We start from the raw sequence: 16,533 nt of genomic DNA on the forward strand, positions 1-16,533 counted from the left end.
TGATGTCAACTTTCTTCTTCATTCGCTATATTATCTACAACTTCACAACTGTAACACGATGTGGTAACAATCGGTTCTTCGATGTCTAGCCTGACAAATGCCCTTGGCCTCTGCTGTATCGTCGCGGGATCTACAGCATCAAGTGAAATACCCTCAGCTAGAAATACCAATTCACGACTTACGAGAGTCTGCTTCTTCTTGGAGTCGTACAACCGAAAGCCTTTGCGTGCTGATGGGTTAAGATGAACAAACCATTCGTGTGATTTGGGGTCCTACTTATTGTAATGTGCAAATTGAACAAATGTAACACAACTGTTAAGCATGAAGGCTGATCGACAATTGAATTTATTGTTCATATATCAATGTGTACTCTGATCACCCGGTTACAATAATACCCATGTTTACCCATGTCTACCTCCACCCCCCACCCACAGTATACATTGTGATCACATGGTAACACTACTTGCGCCGCTTTTCCTTCGGAATTCGCACCATAGCCTTCATACCAAATATGCATAGATGCAAAAGATCGAGTAGGAGATCGGTTAACACTAGAACCGCCGGGCTTTTCAACCTCACTAGAACCGCCAGATGGGACAATTCTGTCCCATTAGTTATGTGTAAATATTTAGACATGTTTATTATTACCTAAGGATTTCTTGTGGATAGATAATGAATAAACATTATAATTAGGTATAATGAAGCTTTATTAGCAACTCAATCAATGAAAAAATCGAATTGTGATCATATGAACCGCATACCAAAGATATCAAAGCCATTTTTCTGTAGAATAATATAACATTACAGAGCTTCTAGTGATAAACTCCTTATGATAATTATATTACGGATACTTATTGCTTACAGGTTCAACCCTCGTAATGCCCTGGGTCAAGGGGCGCTGTACGCGATCCAATATCCGCCTGCACCACTGCAAGTCCGTGGCTTCCGCCCAGACGGGTGCGCCGTAGCGGATAATGGACGCGGCCACTGCGGCGAGCAGCTTCCGCTTACTTACTTGGGGGCCACTGTGGTTGCGCATAACGCCACGCAACGCTCGCACCACACGGAGGGCCTTGTCCGCGACCATCTCGACATGTGGGCGCCACGATAGGTGGTCGTGTAGCATGACCCCCAAGTAACGGATCGACCGCTTCGAGCGCACTTCCACTCCGCAGACGTTAACCGGGATGTTTCGGTATCCGCTTCGTTTGCTGGAGATCATCAGCAGCTCCGTCTTATCCAGCGCCAGAGAAAGATGATGCCGCACCATCCAGCCATTCACCGCTGCAACTGCTTCCTCCGCTATCGCCGCGGCGTGTTCCGGGGTAGTCCCCGCTGCCAGGATCGCAAGATCATCGGCGAATCCCACGATGGAGGCGCCCTCAGGGAGCTCTACGGCTAGCACGCCGTCGTACATGATATTCCACAATGTGGGGCCCAATATGGACCCCTGTGGAACACCTGCCGATACTCGGCGTGTAATCGGCCCGTCCGCCGAGTCCGAACTGCTGCTCGGACAGTTGCGGACTCTCTGGATCCTCGATATATGCTCGTTGAGCCGGTTCAATAGCAGCCGCTCCAAAGCCTTGCCCGTGTTATCAAGCAGGCAAATCGGGCGAAAGGACGACGGTTCGCCCGGTGATTTGCCTGGCTTTGGCAGGAGTACCAGTCGCTGCTTCTTCCACGGCTGTGGAAAGCAGGACATGTCCAGGCACTCCTGAAACACCCGGCGGAAGGGCTCCGATTCAATCATAGCCAGTGCTTTCCCGAAAAGCTGGGAGTCAAACTGACTGGTCTTCCAACGCGTACCGGCGTTGCTTACTCGGGCCGGGCGCTGTCCACTCCGTGCTGCCCGATCCTTCTTTGGTGGTGGACTCACGCCAACCTCGTACCGGACGTATCGGTGATCGCTTAGCGTTGCCACGTCAGGCACACGCCAGCCTCGGGCGCTGTCTTCGCGCGGGTCGAGACGGCTGATCACACTACTGGCGAATGTTACGTCCGGTCGGCTGGGCGGGAACCGAGTTGTGTCCGCTCGGTTCCCCTTGAACGTAAGCAGGCAGTCCGCCTTGTTCAATAGCGCCTATCAGTAAATCTAGGCTTATAGCTATAAATTGTTTAAACAATCAACTGATACGTAGGGTTTTTTTTGATAATGAAACAGGTCTAATTTTCAAAGTTGTTTGGGTATAGGCAAACGTCTATGACTCGCATTACATTACAAAAATTCGATGTCAACACAGCTCTAAATGATCAAAAGAAGAGGAAAAGGCTTTTTTCGAAAACAAAAGGAACACCTAGATTAATTATTCATCTTTGTTTCATCAGAACCTGGCTCACATGAAACATGAAAGTGCTTTGTCTAGCTTGAAAAGAAAATCCCGTCTTAGATATCTTTTCTGTTGTAAGATCTTTGCACAAACCCCAATCATTGATTTCTGCCAAATCCAGAAAATTAAAAAAAAAAAATGAATGAACAGGCCATCTTCAACTAGCACTTTTCACAGAGTACTGTCTACGCATACTTTCTACCCTGTGCTGCCAGACTTGCAGAAGCACATCCGTCACTCGTTGACAGCAGATATACCAGCCACCACTACGTATTTTGCCTATGGAACAAAAATGTCCCATATGGCGGTTCTAGGATAAAAATGATTTTTTTAAAGAGCCATATGGGATACAATTGTTTTTATGAGCGCATTCGAAAGATCGTTCAAAATAAATAAAATTCAGAAAACTTCAATGGTTTGTCACGGCGGCAAGCGGAATAACACACCTTTTTCGAGTGCGATGGGACAAAAAAGTCCCATTGGCGGTTCTAGTGTTAATGAGGTATACAGCCTTTGCACAGAAGGCTTTCGGAAGTTTTCCTTCAAATAAAAGACATCGCGCCATTTCTATGATAACAGTCGTCAGGCCGCAATAATCGCGTCATCCAAACGTAGACAGTGCCGTGCAAAACGTTTCCCCCTTTTTGTCAGCCTTGCGAAATTTCCCTATGTGCTCGTACCGGTCAAATTTACTGCATTGCGGACCACTGGAAGAAGTAGACTGCTGTTTCGGTTTAAAATTTTCCCTCCGTTTGATGGTTTGGTGATTATTACTCGATTTACATTGGAGCTCATTGAGCCGCAAGTATCCAGATCTGACTTAACGAGCTTGTGAAGCAAGCCGATTTGCATAGAGAGCCCTTTATGCTCAAAAGCCGCTTCTAATTTGTCCCAGGTGGATCGAGCCGATCAGCTTCAATCTTGCTTGCAAATCTTTCTTTTCTGAAGAACCGACGCTTTATGAACTGCTTGAACCAGGAAGTGGCTTGACCCTGCAAGTCATTGTCAAGCTGTACCTCTTTCACTTGTCCGTTGGCCGGGTCCGGGATTTCGACAGAAACGAATTTATAATAATCATCCGGTGTCTGAGGCTTGCCGTCATCCCGAGAATAAGTAGCAGATGCGCATGTGGTAATTCACGCTTCTGAAATTCTATAACTTACACATTGGCTATCTTCACGCCAAGTGCACATTTGTATAGATCGTCCAGTATTGCGTTTTTATTTTCATGAAAAACTCGAGCCGTGATATCGGGGCGATCGGACGCATATTGCCCAGGTATCAGATTTTCCATCATCTCAGGCTACTGGGGATTGCAGGTGATGGTTACGAAAAGATCTGGTTTTCTCAGAGCTCGAACAATGGCTCTTGCATCCTTGTACTGTGCTCGCATGTACCTGCCGAAAAAGGATGGAGCCAAAATCAAACGTCGTGTTCCCGTAGTAGCAAGTGTAGGAGGATTGTTGTTGGAAGGGTGGAAGGCTGCTGTTACCTGGCAATAACGTCTCAGACGCCCTGGGATTGGGATTCTACTATGCAGTACAAATCAACACAGTATTGCTGGAAAAGCCTACCTGCGCGATGCAACAGGGTGTTGTCTGTTGGTCGACAGCATAACTTGTATGCAGCGTACTGTCGTGAGGTTGCCTGTTTGATGCTTCGGTGTCCGTAGCCCGTTTGCCACTATTTCCTGCTGTTCGTCGGCACATCTTAAGAAATGCAATCGTCCAGCCTTCGTCAGCGTATGATGGTGTAATAGCGGGAATTGCATGGAATCTCTTGCAGGATGTTGTTAAAATATTTTAACTAACCGCTCAGTATTACGGGTCTGGGCCATTAGGCCCCGAACTGGTGCAATTTGTCCCTTGATCAAAAGCCCTCTTACTTCTGCCACCGACGGCCGGTTGTATATGAACCTGCTGACATTCGCTCGCACGCGTGCTTAAATAACCCCGCCTAAGAGTTGTGGTCTGTGAGTAAACGTTGCAGGATCGACATGAAGGACCGATCCAGACCCGCACAGAAGGACATCCTTGACTCCAGCATTGCGTTGTACTGGTTAGCATCACTGGAGTCATAAAAGTATAACTGAGCAAATGAAGGCGCACATCCAGATAGATTTGTCACGGAATCATTGCGGTGACATAGTGCTCCCTGCATACGGTAATTACATGTATATACCCACCAGTTGTACTTAGGGATGTCTTTAATGAAGGTGGTATTGTTGAATGCATAATTGAATCAGCTCTGATGGAGGTCGGTCGAACAATGGCAGTATCACCTGGCCACTTCGTCCATGATGAGAAATTTTTTTCTTAAACTGTTTTACCAAAAACATTGAAAAGATCAAACATGGACACATAGCACATACACATAGACAACACACAATTATCCAACTAAAGTTTCTAGATTGGATATCCAACTGCAATGAAGTCTTTTCCGAACCTCGGAGCAATGCGCGTTGCTAAGCGAGCTCTGCTCTCAGCACTCTCTCTCTCCTCGCTGAACGTTTACCTTCACGTCATTGTGGCGATTTTCGATTTTATATATAGTGAGAAGAAAATCCATTACTTCATCAATGATGTTCAGTTTCTCAATACCAATTAAAACTTAGACTTAAGTAAAACTTTTTTTTATTTAACACCAAACTATTGACATAAACTACACCGCAACAACATCGGATTGCACTGACTTAGGTTAATTTGATCTTTTCGATCTCCTCGATCGAAGTTGCGCAAATAAATGACTATCTACTGCCCAGCTAGGCGATCAAAAACGTAATAAGATTTACTATATATGTCTACTTCGATCTACATTGTTCGAAATAAATGTCGGCTTACTTTGTTGCACATCATTTCATAACATCTTCACTTGCACCAATCCATTTAGGCGCACTGATGGCAATGTCCGAACTCCGCAGAGTATAGAAGAACGTCTCTTAAACAGGTTTAAAACTCGTCATTTCTAAACAATGGCTCTTCCATCTGATCCATTGACATCAATGGTTCGTAGTCGATCGACGTGCGATTCACGAGCATCCTTTCGGCCGGAGACACTCAGCAACTCCGAAAAATGGTTGGCAAGGCCACGGGTCCTTCGTTCATGGTTTCTATCCACATGCTACGTTCAGTACCACGTTCTGTTGTATTTGAGAACTAATCTTTATTTGGTTGAATAACACACTTGAATGAGCTCCACAGAGCTTCTTGCACCATTTTTATAGTGGAGCGATTTACGCTATGTCTACTACGATGTTGTTCAACCTAGCATCCATTAATATGGCTATTATGATATACAACACGTTCTGGACTATCCATCCTGGAACGTGTGTGAGTTATCGTGGATCTGCGCTGCGATGCGTACTGTGTTTCGATATATTTTTGGCAGAATGCCCTTCAAAGTCATTGCTTCTTGGGATATCTTCAGTAAATACAATCATTGCAATCGATGCTACTGGTTTCTGATCTTTCACGACTCGACGAACGCTTAATATTATTTTTATTATTATTATTTATTAATCTTCATCCTTTATTTATGGCTTGATTGAGTAAATAACGAGTAAACCACGAGTAAACCACGAGCAAACCACGAGTGAACCACAAGTAAAACTGACTTCTTTATGAGAAAAAAATGTGTTTATTATTCTTTTACTGACCGCACGGATTCACCACACGGCGTTGTATACTTTGATTTTCATCACATCCATTGTCATAACTCTTGAGCAATTTTCAAGTTAGGAGTCTTTAAATGATATACAGTGCGTTTCGATGTAACGAGAATCGCAGCACTGGGATTCGAGTATAATTTCGCCAATTTCGCATTCTCGTTCAATCTCAACACACGGTTATGAAAGCAGTTGTTTATACTTGCATCTATCTTCTTATGTTTGTTCTTTTAGTAACTTGCTATTGATTTGTTCTATATGTTTTCTCCTGTTGGATATCTCACGGAGCTGAAGATGGCAAATTATGCGCTGATATTTTGTTCTTTAATCAGTTCCAACTATTTTTGTCATATCCTAAAAAAATTAAAGAGAAGAAGCCAAATGGTATTGAAAATCCTGATACATAACAGACTTCTACCAAGGATCAGTAGAATGCTCAATCGAGCTCTCTGAATGACACGCAGCTCTTACATAGTAAAATTTCTAATGATCTGAAATAGGATTTTCGTTGAGAGTAGCCATGTTTTGCACGGGGATTAACAATAAAATAACTATAACACCTAGGAATGGTTGTTGCCAATTACGCTGCAAGCACAATCCGTTTCGACATATAGTTTTGTCCTACATTCTTGACATCTATTGAGTAATTGGTGTGAGTTTTGTGCGTCATCCGTCAATTAGTGTATGGTGTAACATTGTTGGTTTTAAATAGCGACTGCGGCAGTTTTCTGAAATGCCCCTCTAGTGTTTTGAAGTATCTACTTCACTAAATACACTATCAAAAAGCGCTTAAAGCAGGCTGTACAGGCGTCGAAAAGCGGCCACACGTTGTAGGTCCATCTGCTTGTGTTAAAAATGATCAAATTGAAAACGCACATGCTCAATGATGGCAAAAAATCATCGTGTTGGTATAGTTGCACTAGTAGAGCCTCTGAACGTGCGCGTAGTCGGAATGGGAATTATCAAATGGATACACGCGCCGGCTCTCATAAAGCAGGACGTGGGTCGAATATTATTTTATACTGTCCTCTCCGGCGCACAGGATTGTAAAAGTACAAACATGCGCTCAACACAATGGTGTCCTATAGAGTGCGCTAAGAAAACCAATTGTTCAAATCGTGCCGATTTTCTGATGGCGCATGTAATTCACATAAGTAGAGTTACCCTTTAGGCTGTATTCATCTATGAAAATGTGGACATCTTGCAAGTTTAGTCGGTGAGGTTGGTGGTTCGCATGTTGCGACAAATAATTGTATGATAGATCCAATATATAACAATCGTACAACAGATGTGCTACTCCATCTTACTTTCAAGATTTTCTTGACATTCAGCTTCAAAATCAACATTACGATGTTATGAATCGATGATGATGATGAAAATAGTTTGTAGATCTCTGGCCTTGTTTTATGTAAAAAAGGAATACAATTTCAGCTATACAGTCATCTCTTTATTACAGAATTCAAGTATCGTCAGAGATACTGTAAAAAGGAGTAACCAGAACAAATCAAGTAGTAAAAAGCGAATGAGGAAAGAATTGTTGGATGAAAAAGACAAAGCTTTCTTAATATAAGACACACTATTGAACCCAATGTCTTAAAAGTACTTGGATGAATATTTTAATTGCACAAGAGTAATGATTTTTGAAGCTCAGTTCTGGTAGTCAAAGTTCAAACAATGTTCTTTTACTTGTGGATATTAAAAACAGAAATTTATTATGTTCGATCATTTGTTCGTCGTGAACTCCTCTGGAAGCCTCGTACTCAACATCATGCCTCTTTTTCTTATTATTATTTTTATATCATGCAATCAACAAGCTTCCCATGTGATGGTTACCTTGATAAACGTTTAAATTCAGCTGGAAGTTCATCAATCGATCACTGACAAGATCTTTTATAAAATCTAGATCTTTTATTAGCAACATTCTCACTCACCATAGTTTCATGGAAGATTAGAGTATCAACTTAGATTGTAACCAAATTGAATGAATGAACCAAAGATAACTTATTAACTCGTACGACTTAACAACATGCCCGTCATGGGTTCAATCCCCAAATGGACCGTGCCGCCATACGTAGGACTGACTATCCTGCTATGGGGGAAATTAATTAGTCACTGAAAGCCAAGCCCACGGGCCCAAGTGGTACAGACAGGCCTTGACCGACATCGGTTGTTGAGCAAAAGAAAAAAAAAAATTACACGAACTTTCTATCGGTATTTAAAATTCTCGTTGTGGTTTTTCCTCGCATACGACACTAGTTTTTGTTTGCCTTAAGTGCGAAAGCAAACTATATCGATATTTCGTGATCTATTTCTGAAATAAAAATGCAACAGTTTATATGAATCTATTTTCAAAAGCCGCAGAGTAATAGCAAACTTGTCATTTAAACCGATCGCTTTTCACATAAACGTATGTATTTTAAAGGTTTTATGACTGTGAACGATTTCGAACATTCCTGAAGCAGGCTGTAGACTGCAAAACGGTTGAAGCGCTGGATAAGTGAGTTAGAGTTTACTCTTCTTTCATTTGTAATACTTAGGATCGTTAAAAGAGATTACGGAAGAAACATCCATTTAAATACATTTTCAATTGGTTTTCACCAATATTGCCCTTTTTTTAAATTTCGTTAGTTACGAACACATTTTAACGTTTGAGAATGGGGAACAGCAAGCACGTAAACAGCACGCTAATAAAAACTATCAACGTTGTGAAAAAAGTTTTAATTCATGTTACAGGAAAACATGGGTAGCTGCGTGTTCTTTTAATAAAAACACACGCGTTTTTCTTTCGTCTAACGAATTCTTTATGGTCGTATCATCCCATAATAGCCTTTGTGAATGTTTCGGAGAAAATAATGTAAGAATGTAGAATCTGTATGTACGCACAGCGAACTTTCAAGGCTAATTGCCGGTAATTGATGTTCACTGCTTGTCGTTTGTCTCGTTTGCCTGAGGCTTTTGATGTATCGAAGCGAAAGTTGATGCTGTGTTGCATGCTTGGGTGCGTGGTCTGGCGTGCAATCATGACTGCCATGACAACCATAAACAGATGCTTGCAAAAAAATCATAAAGTAACACCAAATCATATCATTGCTTCCTGGGGGGGATATTTTTAAATTCAGACGGATGCTAAATAAGTCCATATGATCTGTTTTATCCTTACATGAGCATATTGATAGACCAAATATTGATTCAATACTTACAGTCCGATACTTGTTAGTCTACCGGTTAAAATTAAATGTTTGTTCGAGAGCACATAATAGCTGAAACAATAATGCTCGTATGTTTTTTAAGATTCAGGCGCTATCTTTTTAGTTTCTTTGCAAAAATGTTGATGAACTCGATTGATAGATAGTTTATCTGAAGAAGTTCAGAAAAGGAAACATGGTCAGACTGTTTATGTGTGGTTAATCACAGTATTCAGTAATTTTTGCTATTTAATTTTGCCTACTTTTCCTATCATTTGAAGAACAAGCTACTTTTACATTACATTATCTTTACCAACAGAAACCAGTTGGAAGAAATTGTTATGGTAGAGTCTCTCTACAAAGTAAAAGGTTTTTGTAAACATTGTAATCGTAATTTGAAACGTCATAAAGGTACTTACATGGTGTCGTGTTCTGCGATATCTTTTTATTACACCCGTTTCGAGCTACGTCCGTGTCTCCTTCCGTTTGCATCGAATTCAAAGTGAGTGTATGTATCAGTTGGGCTAATGGTGTTCTTTCTCACCAATTCATCGACACACAATTTGACGGTTTGTTCCATAACAAAATCTAGCATACCTTGCAGAAATTGTATGTGGTTTTACCCAGGCGTAGCTCAAAGAAAGAAGCCCAAAAAACTTACGTGGCAGCCAGCCAGTTCATGGTTTAAAACGAAGATTTGAAGGCTACAAGATTCCAACAAAATATTTTCTTCCCCAAATCTGAGACATGGGTAACAATTATTGAATCCTTTCTGCCAGCAAGCAAGGAGCAGTGTACCAACCGAACCAAATATGATTTTATACTGAAAGTGAGGAATTTATCAGAGTGCCTCTGCATATATCCTTTGGTCGAATTGGGGTTTGTTCGATGGTGTTCTACTTTACTCTCAAGTATTACTTCAATGATGGAAGTACTCGCTACAAAGCATGCCATGCCGCGATGATAAAATAAGCGCATCGTAAAATGATATCTAAAATGAAATAAAATGAAATATCTAGCTAAAAGTATTTTAGCAGCGAGAAATGGCTTCTTCATTATACTTACATGAATTTCAAGCTACGTTCGATTACGGATTTAAGATACGGTCTATAAAAAATGGATATAAATCGACGGATATTTTTAAATCCACTCGCTATTGCACTCGGACATACCTAAGAAAAGCCAATAGTAAGAAAAAAAGATGTTATATATTTACTAGCCAAGGCCCAGCAGAATCTACCGGAAGCCTACAAATTATGGGGCTACTGTAAATTATAAACTAGAACACATCCCCACACTAGAAAACTAGACATCCGAGTTGGTCTAGAGTTACGATCAAAAATCATACCAACATTTAAAAATTCCATGATAAACCAAGTCACGCCATTTTGAAAATTTTTGGAACATGTATTCTAATGTAATGTGATGATCGTACTTATCGTCACAACTGGTGGCACTAAAATAAGGTTTTTTATGCACATGAAGTATCAATTAAGTCGTGTACTAAGACTTAAAAAATTGTAGTATAATTTGTCAATTTAAGCAACACATTGATCATTATTGAAGAAGCCTTGTGGTCATGTTTTAATGAAAGGAGACTGTCTGATTTCCAATCGATCTCATACATTCGACGCCTTTTGCGAGAATTCATGCATTTATGTCAACAATTTTTCTAGATATCGGCAGGATTTGTTTTTGCTAAAGCATGAGCTGAGCGGATACAGAACATACAATCTTTAAATGCCCGCTTCTGCTTGAACGCGTCTGGCGCTTTTGATGCACATAAATGTAAGATCCAACTACAACAATATGATGTCGCACGTGGTTCGCAGCTGATTTCTATTTTTTTGACTTATAATTCATGCTTTGTTAATGAGAAATAGATGCTTCATTTCATTTCAATGCAAAAATTTTCCCGTTTTCAAATTTTGTGAGGACATTCTCAAAAAACGTCAACATATTAACGCCAAAACTTTCAAATATTGCTGCTAATTTTCCTTTATTACAGCAGAGTTGTTAGCAACTAAAATGATCAGTAGAATGGTAATAGCACCAACGAACCGACGTGGCACTTGCGTAACAAAAGCGTACCGGATTAATGTACTGTCATTTGTATTTGGAAAAGTTGTTTATTTGCGGCAGTTGCACAATTTAGAGCTCATTTTGACATACATAATTGCCTCAATCATGGATCTAAAACAAGTGACGGTAGCAGTGTTTTTGGATCTCAAGCGAGTTTTAGAAACGATTCCTAGTAATCTATTGTTGAGCTCATTAAATTGGTATTGCATTAAATTGGGCACTGAACACAAATGGTTCACTAGTTTTTTACTAGAGAGACCACAGAGGACAATGTTTGGGGGGGAAGTCTATCTAATAACACCCTATGGGTCCCCCAGGGTAGTGATCTTGGGCCAATTATTTTTATTTGTAGAGAGTAGCTGTGTATAGGTTGCTGGTTGGAACAAGACTATATTTTTAAGAACCTAATAATCATAGCTTACTATTTTACTCGAGGCTTGCTCTTCAACACTTCTCCTCAAGCCTCAGAGATACCCATTAACTTGCGACTAATTTCGAACTTAGTCCGTTGCAATGGTTTAGTAAGCCCATCTGCAATCTGGTCCTCCGTGCTGGCATATTCTAGATTGACAATCCCCCGGCTAAGAGCATCTTTCATGAAATGGTGACGTATATCAATATGTTTCGTACGTGGATAGTACCCACCATTCTTAGCGATCACAATGCAGCTCTGGTTGTCACAACGACTTTCAATCACTTCATCCGCTTACGTCAATTGCGCAGAAAGTCCGCGCCGCCATGAGGCTTCCAGTACCGCCACCGATACAAAAATGTATTCAGCCTCACACGTAGATAAGGCTACCGTTGGTTGCTTCTTGCACATCCATGAAATAGCTCCTCCTTGCGCCATAAAGATGTTGTCAGTGGTGGATTTTCGTTCATCTGGATCAGATCCCCAATCAGCATCACAGTAAAGCAACGGTCAGAACCTCGCCGCATGCCATTTTGCTTGTGTATGGGATTTGACGTTAATGACAGCACTTGCGAATCTGCCGCATGTGGCGATGCGGCAACATCAAAATCATTTGATATTGCCGCATCGCCGCATGCGATTTTATTTCAGATGTCAAATGTCTAAAATCATATTAAAGAATGATTATCTTTATAAAGAAATAACAAAATATCATAATAATACCTTAAAAAGCTAGAAAATTGAGAAAACTCATTTCTTAGCGATATAGATAGAAGATAGCGCATAACATGCTTCACTGCGTTCCAGTGTTTTTGTCTGGGATTTTTGTTGAATCGACTCAGCATGTTCACCGCGTATAGAATGTCTGGTCGAGTACTTTGTTCCAAATACATCAAACATCCATCAGCCCAACTTTTTGAAACGGCACATCTTTCATCACAGCAATTTCAGTGTTACTCTTCGGACTTTCTTCCTTGGTTAGCTTCTCACTGTTGTTGATTGGAACTGCCACAGGTTTACATTTATCCATATTGAACCTCTTTAAAATAGATTATATGTAGACTTCTTGATCCAACTTGATGATGTCTTTTTTCCGTTGAATTCTTATACCTAGGCAGTGCTATGCTGCTCCTAAATCCTTCATACGGAAACAGCTACAAAGGAGTTTCTTACTAAAACTATTTTTACTATTTTTTCGTTGCGTCGACTGCTTCCTGCTTGTTCCATGGCTAGAAATACAATATGTATGTTAAATTACCACATATTTAAAAAAAAAAAACATACACAACAAAATATCGAACATACTCACCGAGCTGTTTGTTTACTGGTTTTTGATCAAAATTATAGGCTCCTCGACCCAAAACGCTTTTTAACAGATAAATTATGAAAAAGCTTTGTAATTGATAGATAAATATGTTGTGCGAGTATTTCAGCAGTTTCCCCATCAAAAAACGATGAAAAAACTAATTAATTTTGAGATCCAACACGACCATTCCCCCGACGCTTCCACCAGCCGCCGCCAGATGCGCTAGTGAATATAAAAATTACACTTGCGAGTACGATCAATGTAGCCCGGCCTTTAAGCGTCATACTCAAGGTGTTAGTCTTCATACTCTAGAAAATCTCGTTGTTCGGCCTTATAGAGACTTTAGTTCCAATAATATTGTGTATTGCAAAATATTTATAACATGTGAAAACTCCTGTAAAAACGGTGTACAATGGCGCCATCTGGATTTTCAACGTCTAAAATAATGTTTTACAAGAAAGTTGACTATTTTAGACAAGAATTGATATGATACACATTGTAAATAGTACAAAAATGACTTATGATCGCGATTTGTTCGAGGTCGCCTCATAGTGCAACGGTTGCAAAACAGTATTGAGAGCTGTCCTCAACTGTGGACGATATAATCCTCCGCACTCATGCTAAACATCCTTCAATGGATGTTAGTGAAACATCGGGTGGTGTATCAAACCATGGTGTTTGTGTTTAAATTAACTAGTTTATTTTCCCCGGTTAGTAGGTTACACAGCGATTTCAGAGTAATCAAATCTCTTATCTGTAAAAATTTTCATAAACAACAATTCCTGAACACGCAAACTATGATGACAGTTCATTTCCGACTGAATAGATTATTAATTGTGTTTATTTATTGAACATGATTTCTCATTTTTCATTTGAATTTGAATAAGCAAGAAAGATGGTGCCACATTATATGCTACCAGTATGCCAGTATTACTATTGTTCCTGTTAGACTTAAAAACAGGTTTTCCTTAGACATCACGGGCACTATGATTGATTAATTAATAATTTACCTCTATCAATATTTTTAATCACCTCGTGGTAAACAATGTTTCTCGCTGTGACAACCTCAAGATCATAATCGGGATTCACTATCAGCACCGCCACGTTATTCCTTGATGTCACTCGCGACAGTGCAACGTAAAGCTGTCCGTGTGCGAACAGGGATCTGAGGTACGAACCAAGATGGTGTAGGGATTGGTCTTGCGTCTTGTTTATAGTCATTGCGAAGCAAACCTGGACCGGGAATTGCTTGCGACAAATTTGGCACGGAAGGTTTACATCGTTGGCAACAATACATCGTCTCCCCGCCGTTTGCCAGTTTTGTGTTCTTTGGTACTATTACTTATTTATTAACATATTAAAATATAATTTATAACAAATAATATTACACGTTAAAAAGGTGGTCTGTTCTGTCCGGACGGTCAACGATCTCTCTTCGTAGAACGATCTGTCGATCGTGTCCTGCACCGCACACACACCTCTACAAGTACAGTACAACTGTCATTGCGAGCTGTCTTGGTACAGCGGTACAGGCACAGGGTGGTTGCCAACATCCCCCCTTCTTAATACTGCCGGTACGCTTCCATCCACGGTGGCGTTCTTCTGACATGCAAAGAGCGACGTGGAGGCTGCACGGGTAGAGATGATATTACGTCATTCGTCGCAACCTCAGAAGATTCAATTGGCTCCGGACAAACATTCACAGAAGACGGTAAAACTGAAGACGATAACATTGATGACGATGATGATGGCTGTGTTGATGTTGTTGTTGATGATGATGACTGCGATGCTGCAGTTGATGACGATGATGACGGTACACTCAAGGATGGTGCATCTGATGACGCAGACGAATACAAGGACGGCTTAGGGTTGGAACAGGTATCAGGTACTGGTGATGAGGAACAACATTGACTAATACCCCAAGCATCTAACAATCCATTGAAGAACATTGTAGACTCCATTTCATCTAGTTGATTATTTGTGTTGTACCGATGACGCAGCTGATTTATGTGTGAACGGACCGTTCTGCCAGATGTGGTTAAAACCTTAAATATCACACTTCCGATCTGCTCATCAATCACACCAGGAACCCAGCTCCATTTGTTGACTTCATAAAGCTTCGCATATACAGGATCACCAGCGTTGAACTTTTGGGTTTATGCTCAGAAGTATACGTGCTTGGCGAAGGGTCGCGGTGGTGATCGTAGCAGCTCTAAAGTTGTGCGTATCCTTCTGTTGAACATAACATCCGCTGGAGTTTTCTGGTTTTCTAACAGCTTATTAGGTGTACTCCTGTAAGTCAGCAAAAATACATCTAACGCTTGTTGGCTGACGTTCCGGGCTCTCGTTTGCGATGCGACCACCTCCTGTTGTAATTCTTCCGCCTGAAAGGTACAAATCGGTTAACTCCTCTGGTTGATGGTCATCCTCCCACGTTTACTCTTACCATTTGCTGTACAAACTCTTCGTTTCTGGCACAGCTAGAGTTCAATACAAAAAAGTCATTCACGGTTCTTATTGGCAGAACCGGGATTTCTGGCGCTGCCTCATGCTCCTCATGACGTTCCTGCTCGTCATCCTGATCCTCTTCCGTTTCATTTTTCGCGTTGTGCTCTTCGCTGTTCGGCTGCGGCACCTGCTCCTGTACCTCATCTTCATTCGCCGAATGCCGTTCCGCATCGGGTTGTCGAGCAGCTACTGTTTGCTCGATCAACATCGACAATAGCCGTGTCTGCTCGTCCAATTTTTCCTCCATTCTGGATAGCTTAAGGTTACCCATTTTTACCTCCCGCTCCAACGACCCAATCCGATCCTCCATGGTTTGTAAAAGGGCAGCCATACAGTCAATCGAAGAGGACACTGGAAAAAATAAACGCATAAACGTTCCTCATCGATGTTAGTCGTACGTTTGATGTCTAGGCCCTAAGCGGTCATACAAATGTACGACCTACTGAAGTATCGAGCGGGAAGATGTATTCTATACCAGCTAGGGGTTGCTGGGGGATTATGCACCACTGTGGCAAAACGCACCTTTCCTCATTTCCGAGGAGAAACGCGTTTTGTTCGCGAAAAGGTAGTCAGCAGTTAAGATCGAAATAAAATATTGTCATTCTGAGAGTTGTAGAGCTGTAACATGTAACATGTAAAGCTGTACCATGCACAGAAACGCAAAATATTAACAAAACAAGAAAAAAAACATCGGTCCCGACACGTTTTGATCTTGCCTTCCGTTTCGCAAAGGGATAAACGTAAAAAATCGTAGTTTTTTTTTGCGTGGAATACATAGTTTTGTTTATTAGAATCATTGCTTCAAACCTCGGAGGCGATTCCGTGATACAGTTGTCAACTCGAACGACTCAACATCATGCCTGCCATAGGTCCAAGCCTAGAATGAATCATCCATGCTAGTTCTCTTAGGCCGGGTTTTTTTCTCGAGCAATTTTATCGGATGTGCGGTCCAAATTTTGTATAGAATTTGACGCATAGCGTCGGACGAAAAAATCGTTGCGATGTATTTAAATCCATTCGAAATTTTTCTGTCATATTCCATATCA

At 41.1% G+C, this 16,533-nt stretch overlaps 1 protein-coding gene across 1 annotated transcript; it reads right to left on the reverse strand.

The window, feature by feature from the left end:
- Positions 1 to 15,141: 15,141 nt before the first annotated feature.
- On the reverse strand, positions 15,142 to 16,112 carry LOC120894220. Its single transcript, XM_040296675.1, has 2 exons — positions 15,426 to 16,112; positions 15,142 to 15,363 (listed from the first exon to the last, which is right to left on the reverse strand). Exons 1-2 carry the CDS (start codon positions 15,855 to 15,857, stop codon positions 15,142 to 15,144), a joined length of 654 nt encoding a protein of 217 aa, XP_040152609.1. The 5' UTR covers positions 15,858 to 16,112.
- Positions 16,113 to 16,533: the final 421 nt, after the last annotated feature.

Source organism: Anopheles arabiensis, chromosome 2, assembly GCF_016920715.1.
Source record: "Anopheles arabiensis isolate DONGOLA chromosome 2, AaraD3, whole genome shotgun sequence".
Lineage (NCBI taxonomy): Eukaryota > Metazoa > Arthropoda > Insecta > Diptera > Culicidae > Anopheles > Anopheles arabiensis.

Bases quoted from the DNA above. Each gene is read 5' to 3' on its own strand.
- LOC120894220 (XM_040296675.1), bottom strand. From the start codon at position 15,857: ATGCGTTTATTTTTTCCAGTGTCCTCTTCGATTGACTGTATGGCTGCC. The intron at 15,364-15,425 runs GTAAGAGTAAAC...TGTACCTTTCAG, and splicing joins AAGAGTTTGTACAGCAAATG to GCGGAAGAATTACAACAGGA.